General features: G+C 49.1%; 1 protein-coding gene across 1 annotated transcript; it reads left to right on the forward strand.

Annotated features, from left to right (window-relative positions):
* The first annotated feature begins 17 nt into the window (after window positions 1-17).
* On the forward strand, window positions 18-23,613 carry THOP1 (thimet oligopeptidase 1). Its single transcript, XM_060784716.2, has 13 exons — window positions 18-339; window positions 10,240-10,461; window positions 10,583-10,731; window positions 10,805-10,918; window positions 13,465-13,567; window positions 15,756-15,916; window positions 15,992-16,127; window positions 16,836-17,214; window positions 17,860-18,061; window positions 18,426-18,612; window positions 18,956-19,084; window positions 20,893-21,029; window positions 23,296-23,613. The coding sequence occupies exons 1-13, from the start codon at window positions 324-326 to the stop codon at window positions 23,443-23,445; spliced, it is 2,085 nt and encodes a 694-aa protein (XP_060640699.2). The 5' UTR covers window positions 18-323; the 3' UTR covers window positions 23,446-23,613.
* Window positions 23,614-23,620: the final 7 nt, after the last annotated feature.

A 23,620-nucleotide genomic window follows, 5' to 3' on the forward strand; every position in this document is an offset into this window, starting at 1 on the left:
GCGCCTGCGTCAATCAGTGGCAAGGGCCGCGGGAGGCCCACTTCCTTCTCTCCTTTTCCTCGAAGAGAGCGCGTGCGCAGTCCCGGTCAGTGCAATTGCCAAGGGATCGCATGCGCAGTTTGTCTATCTCTAGATGTCAGGTTGAAAAGCTTAGGTTAGGTTAGGAGGAGGACGCCAAAGGGCGCGGGGAGGGTGGCGCTGTCCCAACACTTCCGAGTGCCGTCGTCAAAAGGGGCGGAGTTTCTTAGTAGGCCAGGGGGCGGTCCACCAGAGGATTGGCAGCAGAAGCACCGGAAGTAGCAGACGCAGCAGCAGCAGCACACATGGCTCCCCCGACAGGTGAGGAAGGGGCCTTATTATTATTGGTAGTAGTATTATCATTGTCCTGATGGGGAAAAGCAAGGGGCAGGTCTGGAGGCTGCCCCCTTTCACCCTAGAGAGGCACAGAAGTCCCATTTATTTATTTATCGTGTCATCAGCAAGCATTGTGTTACACTTCTAACAGAGCAAAACAAACACACAGATTAAAAAGAAAAAGGAAAAAAAAACACACAGATTTTGCAGATTTGGTAGTTGATTAAATGTCCTTTGACCAGTATCTGGCCACTTGGAGTGCCTCTGGGGTTGCCACAAGAAGGTCCTCCATGGTGCATGTGGCAGGGCTCAGGGTGCATTGCAGCAGGTGGTCTGTAGTTTGCTCTTCTCCACACTCGCATGTCGAGGATTCCACTTTGTAGCCCCATTTCTGAAGGTTGGCTCTGCATCTCGTGGTGCCAGAACGCAGTCTGTTCAGCGCCTTCCAAGTCGCCCAGACCTCTGTGTGCCCAGGGGGGAGTCTCTCATTTGGGTTTGAGCCTGCCACTTTTGGACTCTTGCTTGCTGGGGTCTTCCAGCGAGTGTCTCTGTAGATCTAAGAAAACTATGTCTTGATTTAAGTCGTTGACGTGCTGGCTGATACCCAAACAGGGGATGAGCTGGAGATGTCTCTGCCTTGGTCCTTTCACTATTGGCTGCTACTTCCCGGCGGATGTCAGGTGGTGCAATACCGGCTAAGCAGTGTAATTTCTCCAGTGGTGTAGGGCGCAGACACCCTGTGATAATGCGGCATGTCTCATTCAGAGCCACATCCACTGTTTTAGTGTGGTGAGATGTGTTCCACACTGGGCATGCATACTCAGCAGCAGAGTAGCACAGCGCAAGGGCAGATGTCTTCACTGTGTCTGGTTGTGATCCCCAGGTTGTGCCAGTCAGCTTTCGTATGATATTGTTTCTAGCGCCCACTTTTTGTTTGATGTTCAGGCAGTGCTTCTTGTAGGTCAGAGCACGGTCCAAAGTGACTCCCAGGTATTTGGGTGCGCTGCAATGCTCCAGTGGGATTCCTTCCTTCCCAGGTAATCCTCAGAGCTCGGGATGCTTGTCTGTTCTTAAGGTGAAAGGCACATGTCTGTGTTTTAGATGGGTTGGGGATCAGCTGGTTTTCCCTGTAATAGGCAGTAAGAGCACCTAGAGCTTTGGAGCAACCAGAGAAGTCCCATGATATAGATATAGAGTTAAAAGAGACCTTTCCTTCCATCCATCATCATCATCATCATCATTTAATAACTTATTAATCGCCCTCCATCCGAGAATGCTCCAGGCGATTTACAGCTAAATCATAAAAGATAAAATACATACATACAAAAAATAAAAATTAACAGTCCAACCCCCTGACAAGAAACAGGAAAATCGCGTTAAAAGCACTCCCAACAGATGGGCATCCAGCCTCTGTTTAAGAGCCTCCATAGGAGCCTTTTAATCCCTCCAGTACTTTAGATGACTCCCTCCTTTCGCTTCTCCAGGAAACCCCCGCTCCATTAAGCATTGCACCAGGATATTATTATTATTATTATTATTATTATTTATTAAACTTTATTTGTACCCCGCTAGCATCTCCCAAAGGACTCGATGCGGCTTACAAAGGCCAAGGCCTCAAAGCACAACATAACAATACAAAACCTAAGGCAAATTAAAAACAATTAAAGCAATATAAACAACAAGCAATAAACAATACACTAAGACACAATAAAACTGGGCCGGGCCAGAGTAATGGGTATAGGATTAAAAGTGCTGATGTGACAGGTGGTATATAAGGCTTATAAGGCAAGTGCAGTGTGCGGTGTGCAGCAATCTTAGTTCTAATAAAGTGCTTCTGGGACTTGGTATTGGAGATTTCCTATTCTGGGAAGGCACATCGGAACAGCCAGGTCTTCAAGTTCTTTCTAAAGACTGCCAGTGTAGGGGACTGTCTAAGATCTTTGGGGAGGGTGTTCCAGAGTCGGGGGGCCACCACAGAAAAGGCCCTGTCTCGTGTCCCCACCAGATGCGCTTGCGACACAGGCGGGATCACGAGTAGGGCCTCTCCGGATGATCGAAGTGAACGCGTGGATTCGTAGACAGAGATGCGATCACGCAGGTAGGATGGTCCCAAACCGTTCAGGGCTTTGTAGGTAAGCACCTGCACCTTAAATTGGGCTCGGAAAATAAACGGCAGCCAGTGGTGCTCCTTGAACAGGATATATTTTGATTCCCTGGGATCAGACAGTTGACTTACCCCGTTATATATTACTACTGCCCTGGCCTACCCTGGGTGTGTGTGTGGGGGGGAAGGGTCCCGACTCGGGGGGAGACCATTGAGGTAGTGGGGGGGGGGGGGAGAGGAGGAGAGGATCTGGTTGAATTCATCAACTCAAGGAGAAGCACAACAAAGTTCTTGCAACCCTGAGGCAAGTTAAGCCGGTTAGCCTACATGACATCAACTACCTAGATCAGTCAGTCTGGTTTCAGGCCTAGTCACGGCACCGAGACAGCTTTGGTCGCCTTGGTGGATGACCTCCGTAGAGAGCTGGACAGGGGGAGTGTGACCCTGTTGGTTCTCTTGGACATCTCAGCGGCTTTCGATACCATCGATCATGGTATCCTTCTGGGTTGACTCTCTGGGATGGGTCTTGGGGGCATGGTTTTGTCCTGGCTCCGGTCCTTCCTGGAGGGTCAATCCCAGATGGTGAAGCTGGGAGATGCCTGCTCGGACCCCTGGCCTTTGACCTGTGGGGTCCCGCAAGGCTCTATTTTGTCTCCCATGCTTTTAAACATCTACATGAAACCGCTGGGAGAGGTCATCCGGAGTTTTGGAGTTAGGTGCCATCTCTACGCAGATGACTCACAACTCTATTACTCATTTCTACCTAACTCCAAGGAGGCCTCTCGGGTGCTGGACGAGTGCCTGGCCGTTGTGTCTAATCTGGATGAGGAAGAACAAGCTGAAGATCAATCCCGACAAGACAGAGGTCCTCCTGGTCGATCGTAAACCTGATGGGGGTATAGGGTGGCAACCTGTGTTGGACGGGGTTGCACTCCCTCTGAAGTCACAGGTCCACAGTTTGGGAGTTCTCTTGGACTCATCACTTGCGCTTGAGGCTCCGACGTCGGTGGTGTCCGGGAGGGCTTTTGCACAATTGAGACTCGTGCGCCAACTGCAACCATACCTCGCAAAAGCTGATCTGGCCGGGGTGGTCCACGCCTTGGTCACCTCTAGATTGGGCTACTGTAATGCGCTCTATGTGGGGCTGCCCTTGAAAACGGCTCGGGAATTTCAACTGGTCCAACGGGCAGCGGCCACAATGTTAACTGGTGCTCCTTACAGAGAGAGTTCAACCCTCCTGTTCAAGGAGCTCCACTGGCTGCCGTTTATCTTCTGAGCCCAATTTAAGGTGCAGGTGCTTACCTACAAAGCCCTAAACGGTTTGGGACCTTCCTACCTGCGTGACCACATCTCCGTTTATGAACCCACGCGCTCACTTCGTTCATCCGGAGAGGCCCTGCTCGCGGTCCTGCCTGCGTCGCAGGCGCGTCTGGTGGGGACGCGAGACAGGGCCTTTTCTGTGGTGGCCCCTCGACTCTGGAATACCCTCCCCAAAGATCTTAGACAGGCCCCTACGTTGGCAGTCTTTAGAAAGAACTTGAAGACCTGGCTGTTCCGATGTGCCTTTCCAGAATAGGAAAACTCCAACAACAAGTCCCAGAAGCACTTTATTAGAAATTAAGATTGCTGGCACATTGCACTTACCCTATAATCCTCACATATCACCTGTCACATCAGCACTTTTAATTTGTACCCATTACTCTGGCCCGGCCCAGTTTTATTGTGTCCTGGTGTATTGTTTTATTACTTGTTGTTTAATATTGCTTTAACTGTTTTTAATTTGCATTAGGTTATGTATTGTTATGTTTGTGTTTTGAGGCTTTGGCCTTTGTAAGCCGCATCGAGTCCTTCGGGAGATGCTAGCGGGGTACAAATAAAGTTAATAATAATAATAATAATAATAATGACAGACCCCCTAGGCTTAAGGTCAACGGTAAAACAGGAGTTATCCAGGACTTGGTCCTGGAAGAAAAGGCCGTTCTAGCTTGTATTACCAAAATCTGATTGGACAAGCTGGGTGACTATGCCCACCCTCCTGGGATGGAGGAGCTCCTCGACAATCCAATCACTTGATGCAGCGAGTTCACGCATCATTTTGCAGATAAAGTCGCTCAGATATGCTCCGATCTGGACGCCAACATTCTTACATTGTCAGGTGAGGTAACCGAGGCATCGGTCAGTTCGATCTTATTAGATTCATTTCAACTGGTGCAGCCTGATGACATGGACAGGATCCTTGGAGCGGTGAGGGCGACTACATGCGCACTAGACCCTTGCCCGTCGTGGCTTATAAAACTTGCTGGAGGAGGGGTGGCCGATTGGTTGTAAAAGATAATAAATGCTTCATTGGAGCAAGGGCAAATTCCACCATGCCGAAAACAGGCAGTCATGAGACCGCTCTTTAAAAAGGCATCTCTTGACTCATCAATATCGAACAACTATCGGCCAATCTCAAATCTCCCTTTTTTTGGGTAAGATTCTGGAACGAGTGGTTGCTTCTCAACTCCAGGGATTCCTGGACGAAACCGATTTTCTGGACCCATCGCAGTCTGGTTTCAGGCCTGGTCACAGTACCGAGACTGCTTTGGTTGCCTTGGTGGATGACCTCTACAGAGAACTTGACAGGGGGAGTGTGACCTTGTTGGTTCTCCTGGACATCTCAGTGACTTTCGATACCATCGATCATGGTATCCTTCTGGGATGGCTCTTTGGAATGCAGTGCCCCCATTCCTTCTGGAGGGCTGCACCCAGTTGGTGAAGGTGGGGGATACCTGACCGGACCCCTGGCCTTTGACCTATGGGGTCCCGCAGGGTTCTATTCTTTCCCCCATGCTTTTTAATATCTACATGAAACCACTGGGTGAGGTCATCTGGAGTTTTGGAGTTCGTTGTCATCTCTACACAGATGACATGCAACTCTATTACTCCTTTCCACCAAAATCCAAGGAAGCCCCTCGGATCCTGGACCAGTGCCTGGCTGCTGTGATGAACTGGATCAGGGCCAACAAGCTGAAATTTAATCCTGACAAGACAGGTCAGTCGCTTGGCCGAACGGGGTATAGAGTGGCAACCTGTGTTTGATGGGGTTACACTCCCCTTGAAGACACAGGTCTGCAGTTTGGGGGTCCTCCTGGACTCAGCGCTGACACTTGATGCTCAGGCATCGGCAGAGGGCGGGAGGGCCTTTGCACAGTTCAAACTTCTGCGTCAGCTGCGACTGTACCTCGAGAAGTCTGACTTGACCATGGTGGTCCACACTTTAGTTACCTCAAGATTGGACTATTGTAATGCACTCTACATAGGGTCGCCCTTGAAGACGGTTCAGAAACTACAACTGGTGCAAAGGTCAGCGGCCAGATTGTTAACTGGAGCAAATTACAGGGAGCAGTCAACCCCCCTGTTTAAATATCTCCACTGGCTACCGATAAGTTTCCAGTCCCAATTCAAGGTGCAGGTTATTACCTATAAAGCTCTAAACAGTTCAGGACCTGCCTATCTTCAAGCCCACACGGTCCTTAAGATATTCCGGGGATGCTCTTTTCTTGCTCCCACCCCCGTCACAGGCGTGGTTGGTAGGGATTTATTATTTATTTATTTATTTCTTGCATTTATTGACCGCCACTCTCAGCCCTAGGGCGACTCGTGGCGGTGAACAACAACATAGAAAAGACAGTGTACAGAAAATCACGACAATACTACACAACACATACTTATGCTAAAAATCCGCTTCGTCAAATCCTGGGGTCATAGTCGATTTCATAGTCATAGTCCATTCCAGTGTCGTTCCAATGATAGCACTCAGTTGAAGGCCTGCTCGAAGAGCCATGTTTTCAGACTCCTACGAAAGGCCATCAAGGAGGGCGCCTGTCTAACTTCAGCAGGGAGGGTGTTCCACAGCCGGGGGGCCACCACCGAGAAGGCCCGCTCCCTCGTCCCCGCCAGACGTGCCTGTGAGGCAGGCGGGACCGAGAGAAGGGCCTCCCCGGATGATCTCAAGGTCCTCGTGGGCTCGTAGGCCGAGATGCGGTCTGCAAGGTATTTTGGGCCGGAACCGTTTAGGGCTTTGTAGGATAACACCAGCACCTTAAATTGGGCCCGGTAGCAGATCGGCAGCCAGTGGAGCTGGGACAGCAGGGGCGTTGTATGCTCTCTGCGCCCTGCTCCTGTTAACAACATGGCTGCCGCGCGTTGGACTAGCTGAAGCTTCCGGGCCGTCTTCAAGGGCAGCCCCACGTAGAGAGCGTTGCAGTAGTCGAGGCGGGATGTGACCAAAGCGTGTACTACCGTGGCCAAGTCAGACTTCCCAAGATACGGGCGCAGCTGGCGCACGAGCCTAAGCTGTGCAAATGCTCCCCTGGTCACCGCTGAAACCTGGGGCTCCAGGCTCAGCGATGAGTCCAGGGTCACACCCAAGCTGCGAACCTGCGCCTTCAAGGGGAGTGCGACCCCGTCCAGCACAGGCTGTAACCCTATACCCTGCTCGGCCTTGCGACTGACCAGGAGTACCTCTGTCTTGTCTGGATTTAGTTTCAGTTTGTTGAAACTAAATGAGAGAAAGTGCATTCTCGGTGGTGGCCCCTCGTCTCTGGAACTCCCCAGGGAGATTAGGCTTGCACCCTCCGTACCCACATTCCGTAAGGAATTAAAAACTGCAGACCTGTGTCTTCAAGGGGAGTGTAACCCTATCAAACACAGGTTGCCACTCTATACCCCGTTGGGCCAAGCGACTGACCTGGAGGACCTCTGTCGTGTCAGGATTAAATTTCAGCTTGTTGGTCCTCATCCAGCTCATGTTTGTTGTGCATTTGACTGACGACTCCTGTGACAGATGACCTGTATCATGACCTGAATCTGAATTCCTATATTACATTACTATATTTTTAAGTTAAAGCGAATTGATCCTGTTTAATTGCTCTGTTTCCATGCTATTTCCTATGCTACTATATGTTTCTATCCACCTTTTTAAACCACCCTATCCTTTAATCAGTTTGCATAGTGGCCTCTCCCCCCACCCCTCCAAAATCAGTCTGCTATTGCTTTTGATGTTTGTTTATTATTGTTTATGCTGTTTTATGCTATTTTAATTTGTTATTGTTCTGTTTTTAATTGTATGTTGTTTTGGGCTTGGCCCCATGTAAGCCGCCCCGAGTCCGTTTGGAGAGATGGAGGCAGGGTAGAAAAATAAAGTTCTTCTACTTCTACACTTTGGGGTAGAGAGTTCCACTGCTGAACAGCTCTCACAATCAGAAAGTTCTTCCTCATGTTCAGGTGGCCATCCACTCCAACCCCCTGCCAAGAAACAGGAATATTGCATACAAAGCACCCTTGACAGATGGCCATCCAGCTTCTGTTTAAAAGCTTCCAAAGAAGGAGCCTCCACCACACTCTGGGGCAGAGAGTTCCACTGCTGAACGGCTCTCACAGCCGGGCAGTTCTTCCTCATGTTCAGGTGGAATCTCCTTTCCTGTCGTTTGAAGCCATTGTTTCGCGTCCTAGTCTCCAGGGCAGCAGAAAACAAGCTTGCTCCATCCTCCCTATGACTTCCCCTCACATTTTATACATGTCTCCTCTCATTCTTCTCTTCTGCAGGCTAAACATGCCCAGCTCTTTAAACCGCTCCTCATAAGGCTTGTTCTCCAGACCCTTGATCATTTTAGTTGCCCTCCTCCGGACACATCCCAGCTTGTCAATATCTCTCTTCAATTGTGGTGCCCAGAATTGGACAGCGTGATTCCAGGTGTGGTCTGACCAAGGCAGAATAGAGGGGTAGCATGACTTCCTTGGATCTAGACACTATACTCCTTTTTATGCAGGCCAAAATCCTTTTGGATTTTTTTGCCTCATGACATTGTTGGCTCATGTTTAACTTGTAGTCTATAAGGACTTCAAGATCTTTTTCACATGTACTGCTCTCGAGCCAGGCATTGTCCCCCATTCTGTATCTTTGCATTTCATTTGAAATGGAGCAGTTGAGGCCACTAAGTTTTTAAAAGTCCATCAGCAAGCACATGTACTTCTGTTTAGCCAGGAGTCCCCCATTCTGTATCTATGTATTTCATTTTTTCTGACCAAGTGGAGTATCTTGCATTTGTCCCTATAGAAATTCATTTTGTTAGTTTTAACCCCTCTCTAATTTGTTAAGATCGTTTTGAATTCTGCTCCTGTCCTCTGGAGTATTGGCTATCCCTCCCAATTTGGTGTCGTCTGCAAACTTGATGATCATGCCTTCTAACCCTTCATCTAAGTCATTAATCAAGAACCTGAACAGGACTGGGCCCAGGACAAAACCCTGCGGCACTGCGCTTGTCATTCCCTTCCAGGATGAAGAGGAAGCATTGGGGAGCACCCTCTGGGTTTGTTCGCTTAACCAATTACAAATCCATCTAACCGTAGTTTTGCCTAGCCCACATTTGACTAGTTTGTTTGCCAGAAGGTCATGGGGGACCTTGTCAAAGGCCTTACTGAAATCCAGGTATGCTACATCCATGGCATTCCCCGCATCTACCCAGCTTTTATCTCTATCAAAAAAAGAGATCAGATTAGTCTGACATGACTTGTTTTTGATAAATCCGTGTTGACTATTAGTGATGACCGTATTTGTTTCTAAGTGTTTGCAGACCAGTTCTTTAACTATCTTTTCCAGAATCGTGCCTGGTATCGATGTGAGGCTGACCGGATGGTAATTGTTTGGGTCGGCCTTTTTTCCCTTCTTGAAGATTGGGACCACATTGGCCCTCCTCCAATCTGCTGGTACTTTTCCCGTTCTCCAAGAACTCTCAAAGATGATTGCCAGAGTTTCTGAAATTATTTTCGCTAGTTCCTTCAATACTCTTGGGTGTAGTTGATCTGGCCTACAGGAGTTTGTTATTCTTTGCATTCTTCTTTGGTGATTTCTCCCTTTTTCCACTTCTTGTGCATGTTTCTTTTGAGTCTTAGCCCAGTTAGAAGTTCTTTGGACATCCATTCTGGCTTCTTTGCATTTCTTTTATTATTTTTTCTCTTTGTTGGCACTGTTTGCAATTGCGCCTTGAGTATTTCATTCTTGAAAAACTCCCATCCATCCGTAACTCCCTTGTCTTTTAGTATCAGCATCCACGGAATGCTGCTCAGTGTTTCCTTAATTTTTCGGAAGTCAGCTCTCCTAAAGTCCAGAATGCAGGTTTGATTTGTCTTCGTTTCAGCCTTCCTTTGTACCTCAAACTGCAGGAGCATATGGTCACTTGCCCCTAAACGATCCGACCACTTCTACTGCATTGATCATCGTTTGTTAGGATTAGATTGAGAGTAGCAAATCCCCTTGTTGCCTCTTTTACCTTCTGGACCATAAAATTGTCTGCAAGGCAAGCAAAGAACTTGTTGGACTTTGTACTCTTGGCCGAGTTTGAAATCGCCCATGACTACTATTGAGGGGGCTGCTATATATAGATATAGATGAATATAGTATCGTAGGCTTGGGAGGGGTCCCCAAAGGCCATCCAGCCCAGCCCCATTCTTCACTAGGAGTCATATGTATGTAACTCAGGGTTGGGCTGTGTGTATATCCATAGATAGAGAGATAGACAGAGAGAGAGATTATCCTAGGTTTGGAAGGGGTCCCTATAGGCCATCCAGTCCAGCCCTGTTCTTACCTGGGACTCGTTTGTAAGTCAGGTGTCTGTAACTCAGGGATGGCCTAATGTATGTGAGTGATAGAACTAGTATCCTGGGTGTGGAAGGGCCCCCCAAAGGCCACCCATCCCAGCCCCATGGTCATTAACTGTGAGCCGTGTGCCTGTGCCCAGATCCTGTGCGAGAGGGCCCCCCCGCCGCAGCACCCCTCTCCTCCTCCACTGGAGGCCTGGCGCTGCGCTGGGACCTGACGGCCGCCCAGATCCGGAGCAGTGCAGAGGAGCTGATTGCGCGGAGCAAGAGGACCTACGACGCGGTGGCAGCCCTGCAGCGCGAGGAGGTCTCCTGCGAGAACACCCTCCAGGCCCTGGCCAACGCAGAAACACACTACACCGGTGGGTGAAGAGGTGCTCTCATTATCAGTACTATCATTACTATTATTAGAATGCTTTGAGGGTGCTTTTCCTGCATGAAGGAAGGGGTTTCATTCACTCTTGGGTGGCGCTTGTGTCTCAGGGCAGCGGAACCTGCTGGACTTCCCGCAGCATGTATCCCCCTGCCAGGCGGTCCGGGCGGCCAGCACTGAGGCTGATAAAGCCCTCTCGGCCTTCGACGTGGAGACCAGTATGCGGGCTGATGTCTACCAGCGCCTCCTCTGGCTCCAGGTAAGAAGGGGAAAGGGAGACTCTGGGCTTGCCTCTCTTGGCTCTCATGCCTCCCTTCCTCCCTTCCTTCCAGGAGAAGCTGGGCGATGATGGCGGACCCCTCAATTCGGAGGCCAAGCGGTACCTGGAGAGGCTGCTCAAGCTGGGCCGGCGGAGCGGACTGCACCTCCCGCAGGAGACCCAGCAGGTGGGAAAGGGAAAAGAAACCGGGCCCAGCTAGATGGTCTTCGAGGGGGTCGTCCACGTCTGGGATATATAACATACACAGGCCATCCCTGAGTTGCAAACATCAGCCCTGGAAACGACTCCCAGTTCAGAACAGGGCTGGACTGGATGGCCTTTGAGGGAACCTTCCAAATCTAGGATACTATCTCTATATCATATACATATATACATACATACACAAGCCATTCCCAAGTTATAGACATCCAACTTGCAAATGACTCCTAGTTAAGAACGGGGCTGGACTGGATGGCCTTCAGGGGTCCCTTCCATATCTAGGATACTATGTCTATCACACCCACCCACAAGTCATTCCTGAGTTACAGACACCCAACTTGCAAGTTAAGAACAAGGCTGGGCTGAATGGCATTTGGGGGGCCCTTCCAAGTCTAGGATACTGTGTCTATCTCATTCATAGATAGATAGATAGATACACACAAGCCGTCCCTGAGTTGTTGACATCTGACTTACAAATTACTACTAGTTCAGAACGCGGCTTGGCTGGATGCCCTTTGGGGCCCAATTGAAGTCTATTATTATCTATCTCTCATACACACACACATACACACAAATAGCCAATATATAGACAATATATATAACTTGAATGTATGTATGTATGTATGTGGTGGTGTATGTGGCAACTTCCATATGGGTGACGTACCTGGACCAAACTTGGCACACATAACCCCCATGATGCCCTCTACGTCCTGGTGAGGTTTGGGGGAGGACGACCAATGGATGATTTGTAGTACTTTCAAACCCTTCGGTTCCCAAAGACCACTGGGGCCCTCGACAAAGACTGATAGAGAGCAAACTTGGCATGCTGAGCCCCCATGACCCACTCTACATCCTACTGCTGTTCGGATGAGGGCAGGCCATGGATGATGGGACTTGAAGTACCTTAACTTACTTCCCGAGACCACTGCAACCCTCATCCCAATGACTAATCAAGACCAGAAATAGCACACATAAGCCCCATGACCTCCTTTACATCCTGGTGAGATTTGGGGGAGGGTGGACAATGGATGATGGGATTTGTAGTACTTTCAAACCTTCAGATACCACACACCACTGTGGCCTCCCAAAAAGACAGATAAAGACCAAACTTCGCACACAGAGCCCCCATGACCCACTCTACATCCTACTGCAGTTTGGAGGGGGGGGGACCAAGGATGATGGAACTTGAAATACCTCCACTCACTTCCTGAGACCACTGCAATCCTCATCCAATGATTGACCAAGACCAAACTTGGCACACAGAGCCCCCATGACCCACTGTACATCCTGGTGCAGTTTCAAGGCCTGGCCATGGATGATGGGACTTGAAGTATCTCCACTCACTTCCTGAGACCACTGAGCCACATAAATAACTGATAAAGACCAAACTTGGCACACAGAGCCCCCATGACCCACTCTACATCCTACTGCAGTTTGGAGGAGGGTGGACCATGGACGATGGGACTCGCAGTACCTGTACTAACTTCCTGAGAGCACTGTGAGCCACATAAATAACTGATAAAGACCAACCTTGGCACACAATGCCTTTCTCAAATAACCTGGGCACCGCCAGGTCCCCAAGATAGTATATAATAAAAGTGAATGTTTGTATGTATGTATGCAGAAGGCAGACGTAGGTGTATGTGGCAGCTTTCTGATTGGCTGCCACTGTGGTACAATTTGCATAAGGTCTCTGATTGGCCAGCCTCAACATTCTAAGATTCTGATTGGTTGCCACTGTGGTATAAATTGCATATGCTTGCTGATTGGCCAGCCTCAGCATTCTAACATTCTGAATGGGTCCCACTGTGGTATAATGTGCATATGGTTTCTAATAGGCCAGTATCAACATTCTAACATTCTGAAGTGGCTGAGAGGGAAAAGGTTAGAGTTTGAGGCCTTGTGGCCCCCAACAATGAACAGAACAAGACCAAACTTAGCACACAGACCCCCCCCCCCCCCCCAAGACCCACTCTACATCCTGGTGCAGTTTGAGGGAGGATGGACCATGGATGACGGGACTTGCACTACTTCAACTCACTACCTTAGAGCACTGCGGCCCACACCAATGACAGATCAGGACCAAACTTGGCACACAGAGGCCCAATGACCCACTTTACAACGGTTTAGGGCAGGATGTGCCACGAATGATGGGATTACAGTACCCGGGTTATTAAATTAAAATACGATATATTATTATAGACTTATACCATATTCTTGTCATTATATTATGTTACCGTTATACTTTTGTATTATATTCTTATATTAAATTATCGTTGTATTGTAGTCTATTATTGTATCCTTATATTAATATATTTTCTTTATACTTTTATATTTTATCATTATATTGTTACATTATCTTTATATTATTTTATATTATCCTTATTATATTATACTATCTTTTGTATTATTATATAATCGTGCAATATAATATTTTGTGTCCTGGTGTATTGTTTCAATATATCGTTATATACATTATATCATAATATTTTGGGGCCTCTGTATGTCTTTCAGAAAATCAAGGAGATCAAGAAAAGGCTGAGCGTCCTCTGCATTGACTTCAACAAGAACCTCAATGAGGACACTACCTTCCTGCCCTTCTCCAGGGAAGAGCTGGGTAAGGCAGACCTGCATTCTTTCAAATCATGTGAAGCTGCAAGCATTAAAGAGTTATTTATTTTATTTATTTATATTTATTTCGGTTGCTTCTACCCTGCCCTTCTCACCCCGGGGGGGACTCAGGGCGGCTTACAAAAGCAAGGCACAATTCGATGCCCGCATCACATACAGCAAAAGACAATAACATCAGTTAACAAAACAGCATTCTGGCAATAACAGTTAACAGAAAACAGTAATTAGTATAGGCAAACACAACCATAAAAACCAATAAAAGCAATAAAAACCAATACAAAATTCATTGACGGTCAGCGTTTCACAATCTCATAGTTTAAATTCCCATTCCACAATTGTCAGTCCTTTCAGTCCTATCCATCTGGCTGTCCATGTCTAATTATCAGATTGCCCGAAGGCCTGGTCCCACAACCACGCCTTTACCTTCCTCCTGAAGGAGAGGAGGGATGTTGATGCCCTAATTTCCTCAGGGAGAGAGTTCCACAGGTGAGGGGCCACCACTGAGAAGGCCCTGCTCCTCGTCCCCACCAGCCTCCCTTGTGATAGCGGTGGGGTCGAGACCAGGGCCTCCCCAGATGATCTCAAATTCCGGGGTGGGACATAGAGGGAGATACGTTTGGACAGATACGCTGGACTGGAACCGTAAAGGGTTTTGTAGGTCAGAACCAGCACCTTGAATTGTGCTCGGAATTGAACCAGCAGCCAGTGGAGCTGACACAGCAGGGGGGTGGTATGCTCCCTGTATGTCGCTCTGGTAAGCAGTCTGGCTGCCGCTCGCTGGACCAGTTGGAGTTTCAGAGCAGTCTTCAAGGGCAACCCCTCGTAGAGTGCGTTGCAGTAGTCTATACGGGATGTACCAAGAGCGTGGACCACTGTGGCCAGATCAGACTTCATTGTAGGGGACTACATTTCTAGGCAGGAAATTCAACACAGGATCTCACAAGCTGACTTCTCTAGCTCACTGGAAAGTATCTTGACCCTCTCCATCCTCTCAGGAGATCTCAGGTGCTTGGTGTGGGCTCATAAAAGGAGGTGTGTCCCTGAGAAGTGTCAGCCTAAAAGAGGAAGGAATTGGAGGAGAGAATGGAGGGGGATTTGAATAAAAAGTGGCATGTCCCTGAGAAGCATCAATATAACGAGGGATTTGAATGAAGGGGGGGGGGGTGTCCTTAAGAAGTGTCGGGGGGGGGATTGGGGGAGAGGAGAGAGAAGGATTTGAATAAATGGGGGCGTATGTCTGAGAAGTAGTCTAGCAAGTAAGGGGATAGGAGGAAAGGAGAGAGTGGGATTTGCATGAAATGGGTTGTGTCCCTGAGGAGTGTCAGGGGATAGGAGGGGATGAGAGAGGAGAATGTATTTATTTATTTACTTTACTTTACTTTACTTTACTTATATACCGCTGTTCTCAGCCCGAAGGCGACTCACAGTGGTTCACAACCAATAAAAACAGCAATAATTCAATGCAAATATAACAATTCACAACCTAACACATTACCCAATCAATAAACACTTACTACGATAACTGATCACAGTCGTCTCATTATCAAAAACATAATCCAGATTCGTCATCCATTGTTCCAATTCCTATGTTCATTGCCAATCATTGCGCCAGTTATTCGAATGCCTGCTTGAACAGCCAGGTCTTCACTTTTTTGCGGAATACCATTAGAGATGGTGCTAGCCTAATGTCCGTGGGAAGGGCGTTCCACAGCCGAGGAGCCACCACCGAGAAGGCCCTATCTCTCGTCCCCGCCAACCGTGCTTGAGAAGCAGGCGGGATCGAGAGCAGGGCCTCCCCGGAAGATCTCAAAGTCCTGGTGGGTTCATAGGCAGAGATGTGGTTAGATAGGTAGCTTGGGCAGGAACCGTTTAGGGCTTTAAAGGCCAACGCCAGCACCTTGAATTGAGCCCGGTAGCAGATCGGCAGCCAGTGGAGCTGGAGCAACAGTGGGGTTGTATGCTCCCTGCGTTCCGCTCCTGTTAGAATCATGGCTGCTGCATGTTGGACTAATTGAAGCTTCCGGGCCGTCTTCAAGGGCAACCCCATGTAGAGAGCGTTGCAGTAGTCTAGGCTTTTTGCATAAAAGAAGGCGTTTTCCTGAGAAGAGTCAAGGGAATAGGAGGGAGAGGGATTTTCATAAAAAGGGGCATGCCCCTCCTCCTTTCTCCTGCAGGGGGCCTGCCAGAGGACTTCCTGTCCTCGCTGGAGAAGACGGAGGATGGGCGGCTAAAGGTGACCCTCAAGTACCCGCACTACTTCCCCCTCATGAAGAAGTGCCATGTCCCGGAGACCCGGAAGCGTATGGAGGAGTGCTTCAACTCCCGCTGCAAGGAGGTGGGCTGGGGTCTGAGTTAGGTGTCGGGGGCCAAAGGTGGCCACAGTGCTGACCGTCCCTCCCGTCCCTTGCAGGAGAACTCTCGCATCTTGAAGGAGCTGCTGGAGCTGCGGGCGCAGAAGGCCTCCCTGCTGGGCTTTCCCACTCACGCTGACTTCGCCCTGGAGATGACAATGGCCAAGGACCGGAAAACTGTGGGACACTTCCTGGGTGCGTATCCTAGAGTTGAGATATATGTGTGTGTATCACAGGGCACCAGAGTTGGAAGGGACCCCCAAAGACCATCCAGTCCGTCCCTGCCCTATTTATTATTATTTGAAACACAACAGGATTCATCCACAGCAAAAAGATCACTCTGCTGGATGTTGTATTGGATCCCACATTGGACACTTCCCAAGTGTCTAGGACTGTGTGATGTATTAGCAAATAATGTGTTCAGATCCCAGAGGGATGGCCTTTTGCAGCTGACAGATGGTAATTCTGTCAGTGCCAATTGCATTTAAGTACAGGCCAAGGTCTTTAGGCACTGCTCCCAGTGTTCTGATCACTCATGTACTGAAACCACTGCAACCCTAATCCAATGACTGATCAAGACCAAACTTGGCACACAGAGCTCCCATGACCCACTCTATATCCTGCTGCTCTTTGGAGGGGGGTGGACCATGGATGATGGGACTTCAAGTACCTTCACTCATTTCCTGAAAACAATGTAACCGTCATCCAATGACCAATAAAGACCAAACTTGGCATACAGAATCGCCATTACCCACTTTCTCTAATAACCCGGGCAGCGCCGGGTCCCCAAGCTAGTAGAATAAAAGAGTTGAGATATATCACAGGGTCCTGGGGCCAGTCCAGTTGCTGGGCTTCCCCATGCATGGCCCCCGTGACCTTTGCTGATCCCTGTTTTACCCCCAGATGACCTGGCAGGCCAGCTGGCTCCACTGGGAGAGCGTGAGCGTGCAGCACTGCTGGAGCTGAAGCGGGCGGAGTGCGAGGGGCGGGGCCTGCCCTTTGACGGCCGCCTCTGGGCCTGGGACCTGCGCTTCTACATGAACCTGCTGGAGGAGACGCGCTTCAGTGTGGATCAGGAGCGCCTCAAGGAGTTCTTCCCGCTGGAGGCTGTCACCCAGGGCCTGCTGGGCCTCTACCAGGAGCTGCTGGGCCTGGATTTCCATCTGGAGACAGGAGGAGAGGGTGCTCCCACTGCTTGGCACCCCGATGTCCGGCTCTACTCCGTCCGGGACGCCGCCTCCGGGGACGCCCTGGGTCACTTCTACCTGGACCTGCACCCCAGGTGAGCCTCTCTTTCGAGGGACACACCCCCTTCTGTGCAAATCCCTGTCATCCCCTTCAATCCAATCAAGCAGCAGGATATAGATTGGACACTCATCAGGGACACACACCCTTTTATACAAATCCCTCTCTATCTTTCTCTCCAATCCCGTTCCTTGCAAAGCTACCTCTCAGGGTCATGCACCTTTTTATGCAAATCCCTCTCTATCTTGTCCTGTTCTTCTTGTCAGACTGACACTGCTGAGCGACATGCCCCTTTTATGCAAATCCCTCTGTATCTTCCTTTCTAATCCCTTTCCTTGCTTCTCAGGGATGGCTCTGGAGAAGGGGAGCACAGGGGTGAATGTAAATAAAAGAGGGGGAAATGTATAGTATATGTCTATATAACTGTAAATTTTTCTCAAATAAACATTTATTTAGACAACTCAGGGACACGCCCCCTTTTATGCAAATCCCTCTTTTACCCACTACTCCAATCACCTTCTTCACAGGAACATGTCCCCTTGTATTCAAAATCCCTCTTGTTTTATTGATGCTTCTCAGGGATACGCCCCCTTGTATTCAGATCCCTCGCTGCCATCTCCTCCTATACCCTGAGTCTTCTCTGGGACACTCCCCCCTTTTATGCAAATCTGTCCTTCTGTAGGGAGGGCAAGTACGGCCACGCGGCCTGCTTCGGCCTCCAGCCGGGCTGCCTGCTTCCGGACGGTCGCCGCCAGGCTGCACTGGCCGCCATGGTGGCCAACTTCTCCAAGCCCACAGCTCAGGCCCCAGCTCTCCTTCAACATGATGAGGTGGAGACCTACTTCCACGAGTTCGGGCACGTCATGCACCAGCTCTGCTCCCAGGTGGGTTGGAGGGCCATCTGTCGGGAGGGATCAGATTGTACCTTTCTTCTTCTTATTGCTATGAAGCAGAGGCTGGGTGGCCATCTGTCAGAAGGGGTTGGATTGAGCCTTTCTTCCAGGGAGAAGGGGATTGAACTGGATGCCCTTTTTTTGGGGGGGGGGGGTGTCTATTATTATTATTATTATTATTATTATTATTATTATTATATTTATACCCCACTTTATGATATATTTATCTCTCCTGTTGGTCCACATGCGATGACGTCATAATGACATGACATGATACGGGGGGGGGGGGGATCCTGAGGGGGGTCCTTTTTGGTGTTGTGCTGACCCTTCACCCTTCCACCCCCTCCCCCAACAGGTGGAGTTTGCCATGTTCAGTGGGACTCACGTGGAGCGCGACTTTGTGGAGGCGCCCTCACAGATGCTGGAGAACTGGGTCTGGGAGAAAGAGCCCCTGCGGCGCATGTCGCGGCACCACCGCACCGGGGAGGTTCTCCCTGAGGTGCTCATGGACCAGCTCATCCGCTCCCGGCAGGCCAATGCTGGTCAGAACTCCTGGGGGGGGGGGGGCTCCTCTTGGGAGCGGGGTCTGGTCTTCTGGGTGGGGTCCCATCTTGTAGATGGGGCCTGCACTTGTGAGCAGGTCCTGTATTTGGGGGCGGGGCCTGCTCTTGGGATGGGTTTTGGGGGTGGGGCCTGGTGTTAGGGTGAGGCCTCTCTTTGGGGGTGGGGCCTATCTTGGGGCAGGACCTAGTGTTAGGGCGGGGCCTGTCTTGGGGCAGAGCCTGGTCTTAGGGGCGGGACCTCCTGGTAGGACAGCCTGGTCTTGGGGGCGCTGTCCCAGAATCCCCCTCTGCTTTTCCTTCCTCCCTGCCCCCCCCCCCCCAGGGCTCTTCAACCTGCGGCAGATTGTGCTGGCCAAAGTGGACCAAGCCCTGCACACGCGGCCCGGTGCTGACCCTGCAGAGGAGTACGCCCGACTGTGCGACGAGATCCTGTGCGTCCCGGCCACCCCAGGTGAGGGATTTGCCTAAAAGGGGGCATGTCCCTGAGGAATGCCAGGGGATAGGAGGAGAGAAGGGAGGAGTTTGCATTAAAAGGAGTGTGTTCATGAGAAGTATCAATATAATTGGAGAGATTTGAATGAAAAGGAGTGTGTCCCTGAGGAGTGTCAGGGGATAACAGGAGAGGATAGAGAGGGATTTGCATAAAAGGGTGTGTGTCCCTGAGAAGTGACAGACTTAATAAGAAGAGGATTAGAGGAGAGAACTGGCAGGCATAGAGGCCAATGGGAGAAGGGTTTTCCTGCCAACTCATTCATCTGCCTAAGTCGTCAATGAGGACTGCAAACTTGTGCAGGATAATAATATAATGTAATAATAATAACTGTGGTGCTGGAGGAAAGTTCTGAGAGTGCCTTGGACTGCGAGAAGATCCAACCAGTCCATACTTCAGGAAAGAAAGCCCGACTGCTCATTGGAGGGAAGGATACTAGAGACAAAGTTGAAGTACTTTGACCATATCATGAGGAGACAGGAAAGCTTGGAGAAGTCAATGATGCTGGGGAAAATGGAAGGAAAATGGAAGAGGGGCTGACCAAGGGCACGATGAATGGATTATTTATTTATTTATTTATTACAGGTACTTTTACCCCGCCCTTCTCAACCCCTGAGGGAGGACTCAGGGCGGCTTACAAAAAAGGCACAATTTGATGCCTATACACTTTACACATAATATACAAAACCATAGTTAAAAACAGTTATCACAATTAAAACAATCCACAACTAGTACATAACACATCATATAAAAAATCATATAAAAACGCAGCATTGCCCAGACACGAATCCAGGAACATGAAAGGCTCTGCAGACTACTTCAACTAGAGAAGTCAGCCATAGCAGAGCACCTGATGAACCAGCCTGGACACAGCATATTATTTGAGAACACAGAAATGCTGGACCACACCAACAACCACCATGTCAGACTACACAGAGAAGCCATTGAAATCCACAAGCATGTGGACAATTTTAACAGAAAGGAAGAGACCATGAAAACGAACAAAATCTGGCTACCAGTATTAAAACACTCTAAAATTACAACAGCAAAACAGCAGAGAGGAAACAACAAGGCACATCTTAACACCTCTAAACAAAAGACGTTCCCTGCCTCAGCCAGGCCTTCAAATGATAATGAAGGTGGTCAGTTGAAACATTCACACCTAGCTCCAGCAGGGAAGAGCTCTTTGCCCCACCCCAGCCATTCCACAGATATATAAACCCATTGTCCTAATTCCAACAGACCTCACTACCTCTGAGGATGCTTGCCATAGATGCAGGCGAAACGTCAGCAAAAACAGCAGAGAGGAAACAGGCAGGGACATCTAATTACCTTTCAAGAAGAGTTTGCTCCAGGCACAGTCAGCCCATTGTATGCTAATCAAGGTGGTCAGTTGAAACATTCACACTGACAAAAGTCCTTTGTCTCACCCCAGTCATTCCACAGATATATAAACCCTTTTCCCAGTTCCAACAGACCTCACTACCTCTGAGGATGCTTGCCATAGATGCAGGCGAAACGTCAGGAGAAATGCCTCTAGAACATGGCCATATAGCCCGAAAAAACCCACAAGAACTTAGTGATTCCAGCCATGAAAGCCTTCGACAATTCAAACAAATGTAATAATAATACATTGTAATATAAATAATGGTTACATAGCAGCTTTGATTGTCCTTTGGGAGAGGTAAAGCAGGGTATCAATAAACATAACAATAGTCCTAATGAAGCTGTCCATCCAGAGGATCATCCTCCTTCCTTTCTCTTCACAGGGACCAACATGCCAGCTTCCTTTGGGCACCTAGCAGGGGGCTACGACGCCCAGTACTACGGCTACCTCTGGAGCGAGGTCTTCTCCATGGACATGTTCTGCACCCGCTTCAAGCAGGAGGGCATCCTCAACCCCAAGGTGTGGCTTCCCCTTTTCTTCCTTCCCTTCTTCCTCCCTCCCTTCATTGTAAAAGCCTTTATTCAAGAACTATATTTCTACATAGGAAAGTGATCGAGGACCTAGTTATCTAATGATCTGTCTCGCTGGAGACACCTTGCCTCTCTCCATTCTCACTGGAGGAGAACAAGCATGGAGAACTCAGAGGCTGGAACTTGGGAGAAGGGGCAGGTCCGTGAGAAGAAGGGGATTGGAGGAGAAAAGAGGGGGATTTCAACAAGAGGCGTGTCCCTGAGAAGTGTCAGTCTTAAGAAGAAGAAGGGGATAGGAGGAGAGGATGGAGAGGGGTTTGCATAAAAGGGGGGGGGGTGTCCCTGAGATGTGTCAGAGGATAGAATCATAGAATCAAAGAGTTGGAAGAGACCTCATGGGCCATCCAGTCCAACCCCCTGCCAAGAAGCAGGAATATTGCATTCAAATCACCCCTGACAGATGGCTATCCAGCCTCTGTTTAAAAGCTTCCAAAGAAGGAGCCTCCACCACACTCCGGGGCAGAGAGTTCCACTGCTGAACGGCTCTCACAGTCAGGAAGTTCTTCCTCGTGTTCAGATGGAATCTCCTCTCTTGTGGTTTGAAGCCATTGCTCCGCGTCCTAGTCTCCAGGGAAGCAGAAAACAAGCTTGCTCCCTCCTCCCTGTGGCTTCCTCTCACATATTTATACATGGCTATCATATCCCCTCTCAGCCTTCTCTTCTTCAGGCTAAACATGCCCAGGTCCTTAAGCCGCTCCTCATAGGGCTTGTTCTCCAGACCCTTGATCATTTTAGTCGCCCTCCTCTGGACACATTCCAGCTTGTCAATATCTCTCTTGAATTGTGGTGCCCAGAACTGGACACAATATTCCAGATGTGGTCTAACCAAAACAGAATAGAGGGGTAGCATTACTTCCCTAGATCTAGACACTATGCTCCTATTGATGCAGGCCAAAATCCCATTGGCTTTTTTTGCCGCCACATCACATTGTTGGCTCATGTTTAACTTGTTGTCCACGAGGACTCCAAGATCTTTTTCACACGTACTGCTCTCGAGCCAGGCGTCCCCCATTCCGTATCTTAGCATTTCGTTTTTCCTGCCAAAGTGGAGTATCTTGCATTTGTCCCTGTTGAACTTCATTTTGTTAGTTTTGGCCAATCATCTCTCTAATCTGTCTAGATCGTTTTGAATCCTGCTCCTGTCCTCTGGAGTATTGGCTATCCCTCCCAATCTGGTGTCGTCTGCAAACTTGATGATCATGCCTTCTAGCCCTTCATCTAAGTCATTAATAAAGATGTTGAACAGAGGAGAGGAGAGGGATTTGCATAAAAGGGGTGTGTTCCTCAGACATGCTAGCCTAACTATCCAGTAGGGCAGTGGTTCTCAACCTTCCTAATGTCACGACCCCTTAATACGCTTCCTCATGTTGTGGTGACCCCCAACCATAAAATTAATTTCATTGCTACTTCATAACTGTCATTTTGCTGCTGTTATGAATAGTAATCTGATATGAATATCTGATATGCAGGATGTATTTTCATACACTGGACCAAATTTTGCACAAAGACCCAATACACCCAAATTTAAATACTGGTGGGATTGGAGGAGGGTACTGATTTTGTCCTGTGCGAGTTGTAGTTGCTGGGATTTATAGTCCACCTACAATCTAAGAGCATTCTGAACTCCACCAACGATGGAATTGAATCAAACTTGGCACACAGAACTCCCATGACCAAGAGAAAATACTGGAAGGGTTTGGTGGGCATTGACCTTGAGTTTTGGGAGTTGTAGTTCACTTACATCCAGAGAGCACTGTGGACTCAAACAATGATGGATCTGGACTAAATGTGGCACGAATTCTCAATATGCCCAAATGTAATAGCCATAATGAATGGCCAAGGTAGTGGGGTTTGGGGAAAATAGACCTTGACATTTGGGAGTTGTAGTTGCTGGGATTTATAGTTCACCTACAATCAAAGAGCACTCTGAACCCTGCCAACGAATGAACTGGGCCAAACTTCCCATACAGAACCTCCATAACCAACAGAAAATACTGTGTTTTCTGGTGGTCTTTGGTGACCCCTCTGACACCCCCTTCAGGGGTCCCGACCCCCAGGTTGAGAAACACTGCAGTAGGGGGAAGGACCGGCGTGAGAGGCTGGTGGAGAGGACAATGGGGTTAGGGTCTTCTGCCTGCCTACCTCCCTCTGCCCTCAATGAGGACCACCGGCTTGTCCCTTCTGTTCCCCTGCAGGTGGGTCTGGACTACCGCCGTGACATCCTGCGCCCGGGGGGCTCCCTGGATGCCTCAGAGATGCTGGTGCACTTCCTGGGGAGGGAGCCCAAGCCAGACGCCTTCTTGGCCAGCAAAGGGCTGAAGGTGGACAGCAACCAAGCAGACTGAGGAGGCCTTGGCATTCGGATCCGCCCAGCAAACACACAGCGGGGACCCATCGATGCCTCTGCGCCTCATTTTCTTGGCCTCCGAATAAAAACTAATACAAGTTCGAATTTGGAACCAGGTCCAACCGGGCTGCTAATTCTAATTAAAGCTTATGAGGCCCCCAAGCAACTCTGGG

Source organism: Anolis sagrei, chromosome X, assembly GCF_037176765.1.
Source record: "Anolis sagrei isolate rAnoSag1 chromosome X, rAnoSag1.mat, whole genome shotgun sequence".
Taxonomy (NCBI): Eukaryota; Metazoa; Chordata; class Lepidosauria; order Squamata; family Dactyloidae; genus Anolis; species Anolis sagrei.

Bases quoted from the DNA above. Each gene is read 5' to 3' on its own strand.
- THOP1 (XM_060784716.2), top strand. The intron at 17,215-17,859 runs GTGAGCCTCTCT...GTCCTTCTGTAG, and splicing joins TACCTGGACCTGCACCCCAG to GGAGGGCAAGTACGGCCACG. The intron at 18,062-18,425 runs GTGGGTTGGAGG...CTCCCCCAACAG, and splicing joins TGCACCAGCTCTGCTCCCAG to GTGGAGTTTGCCATGTTCAG.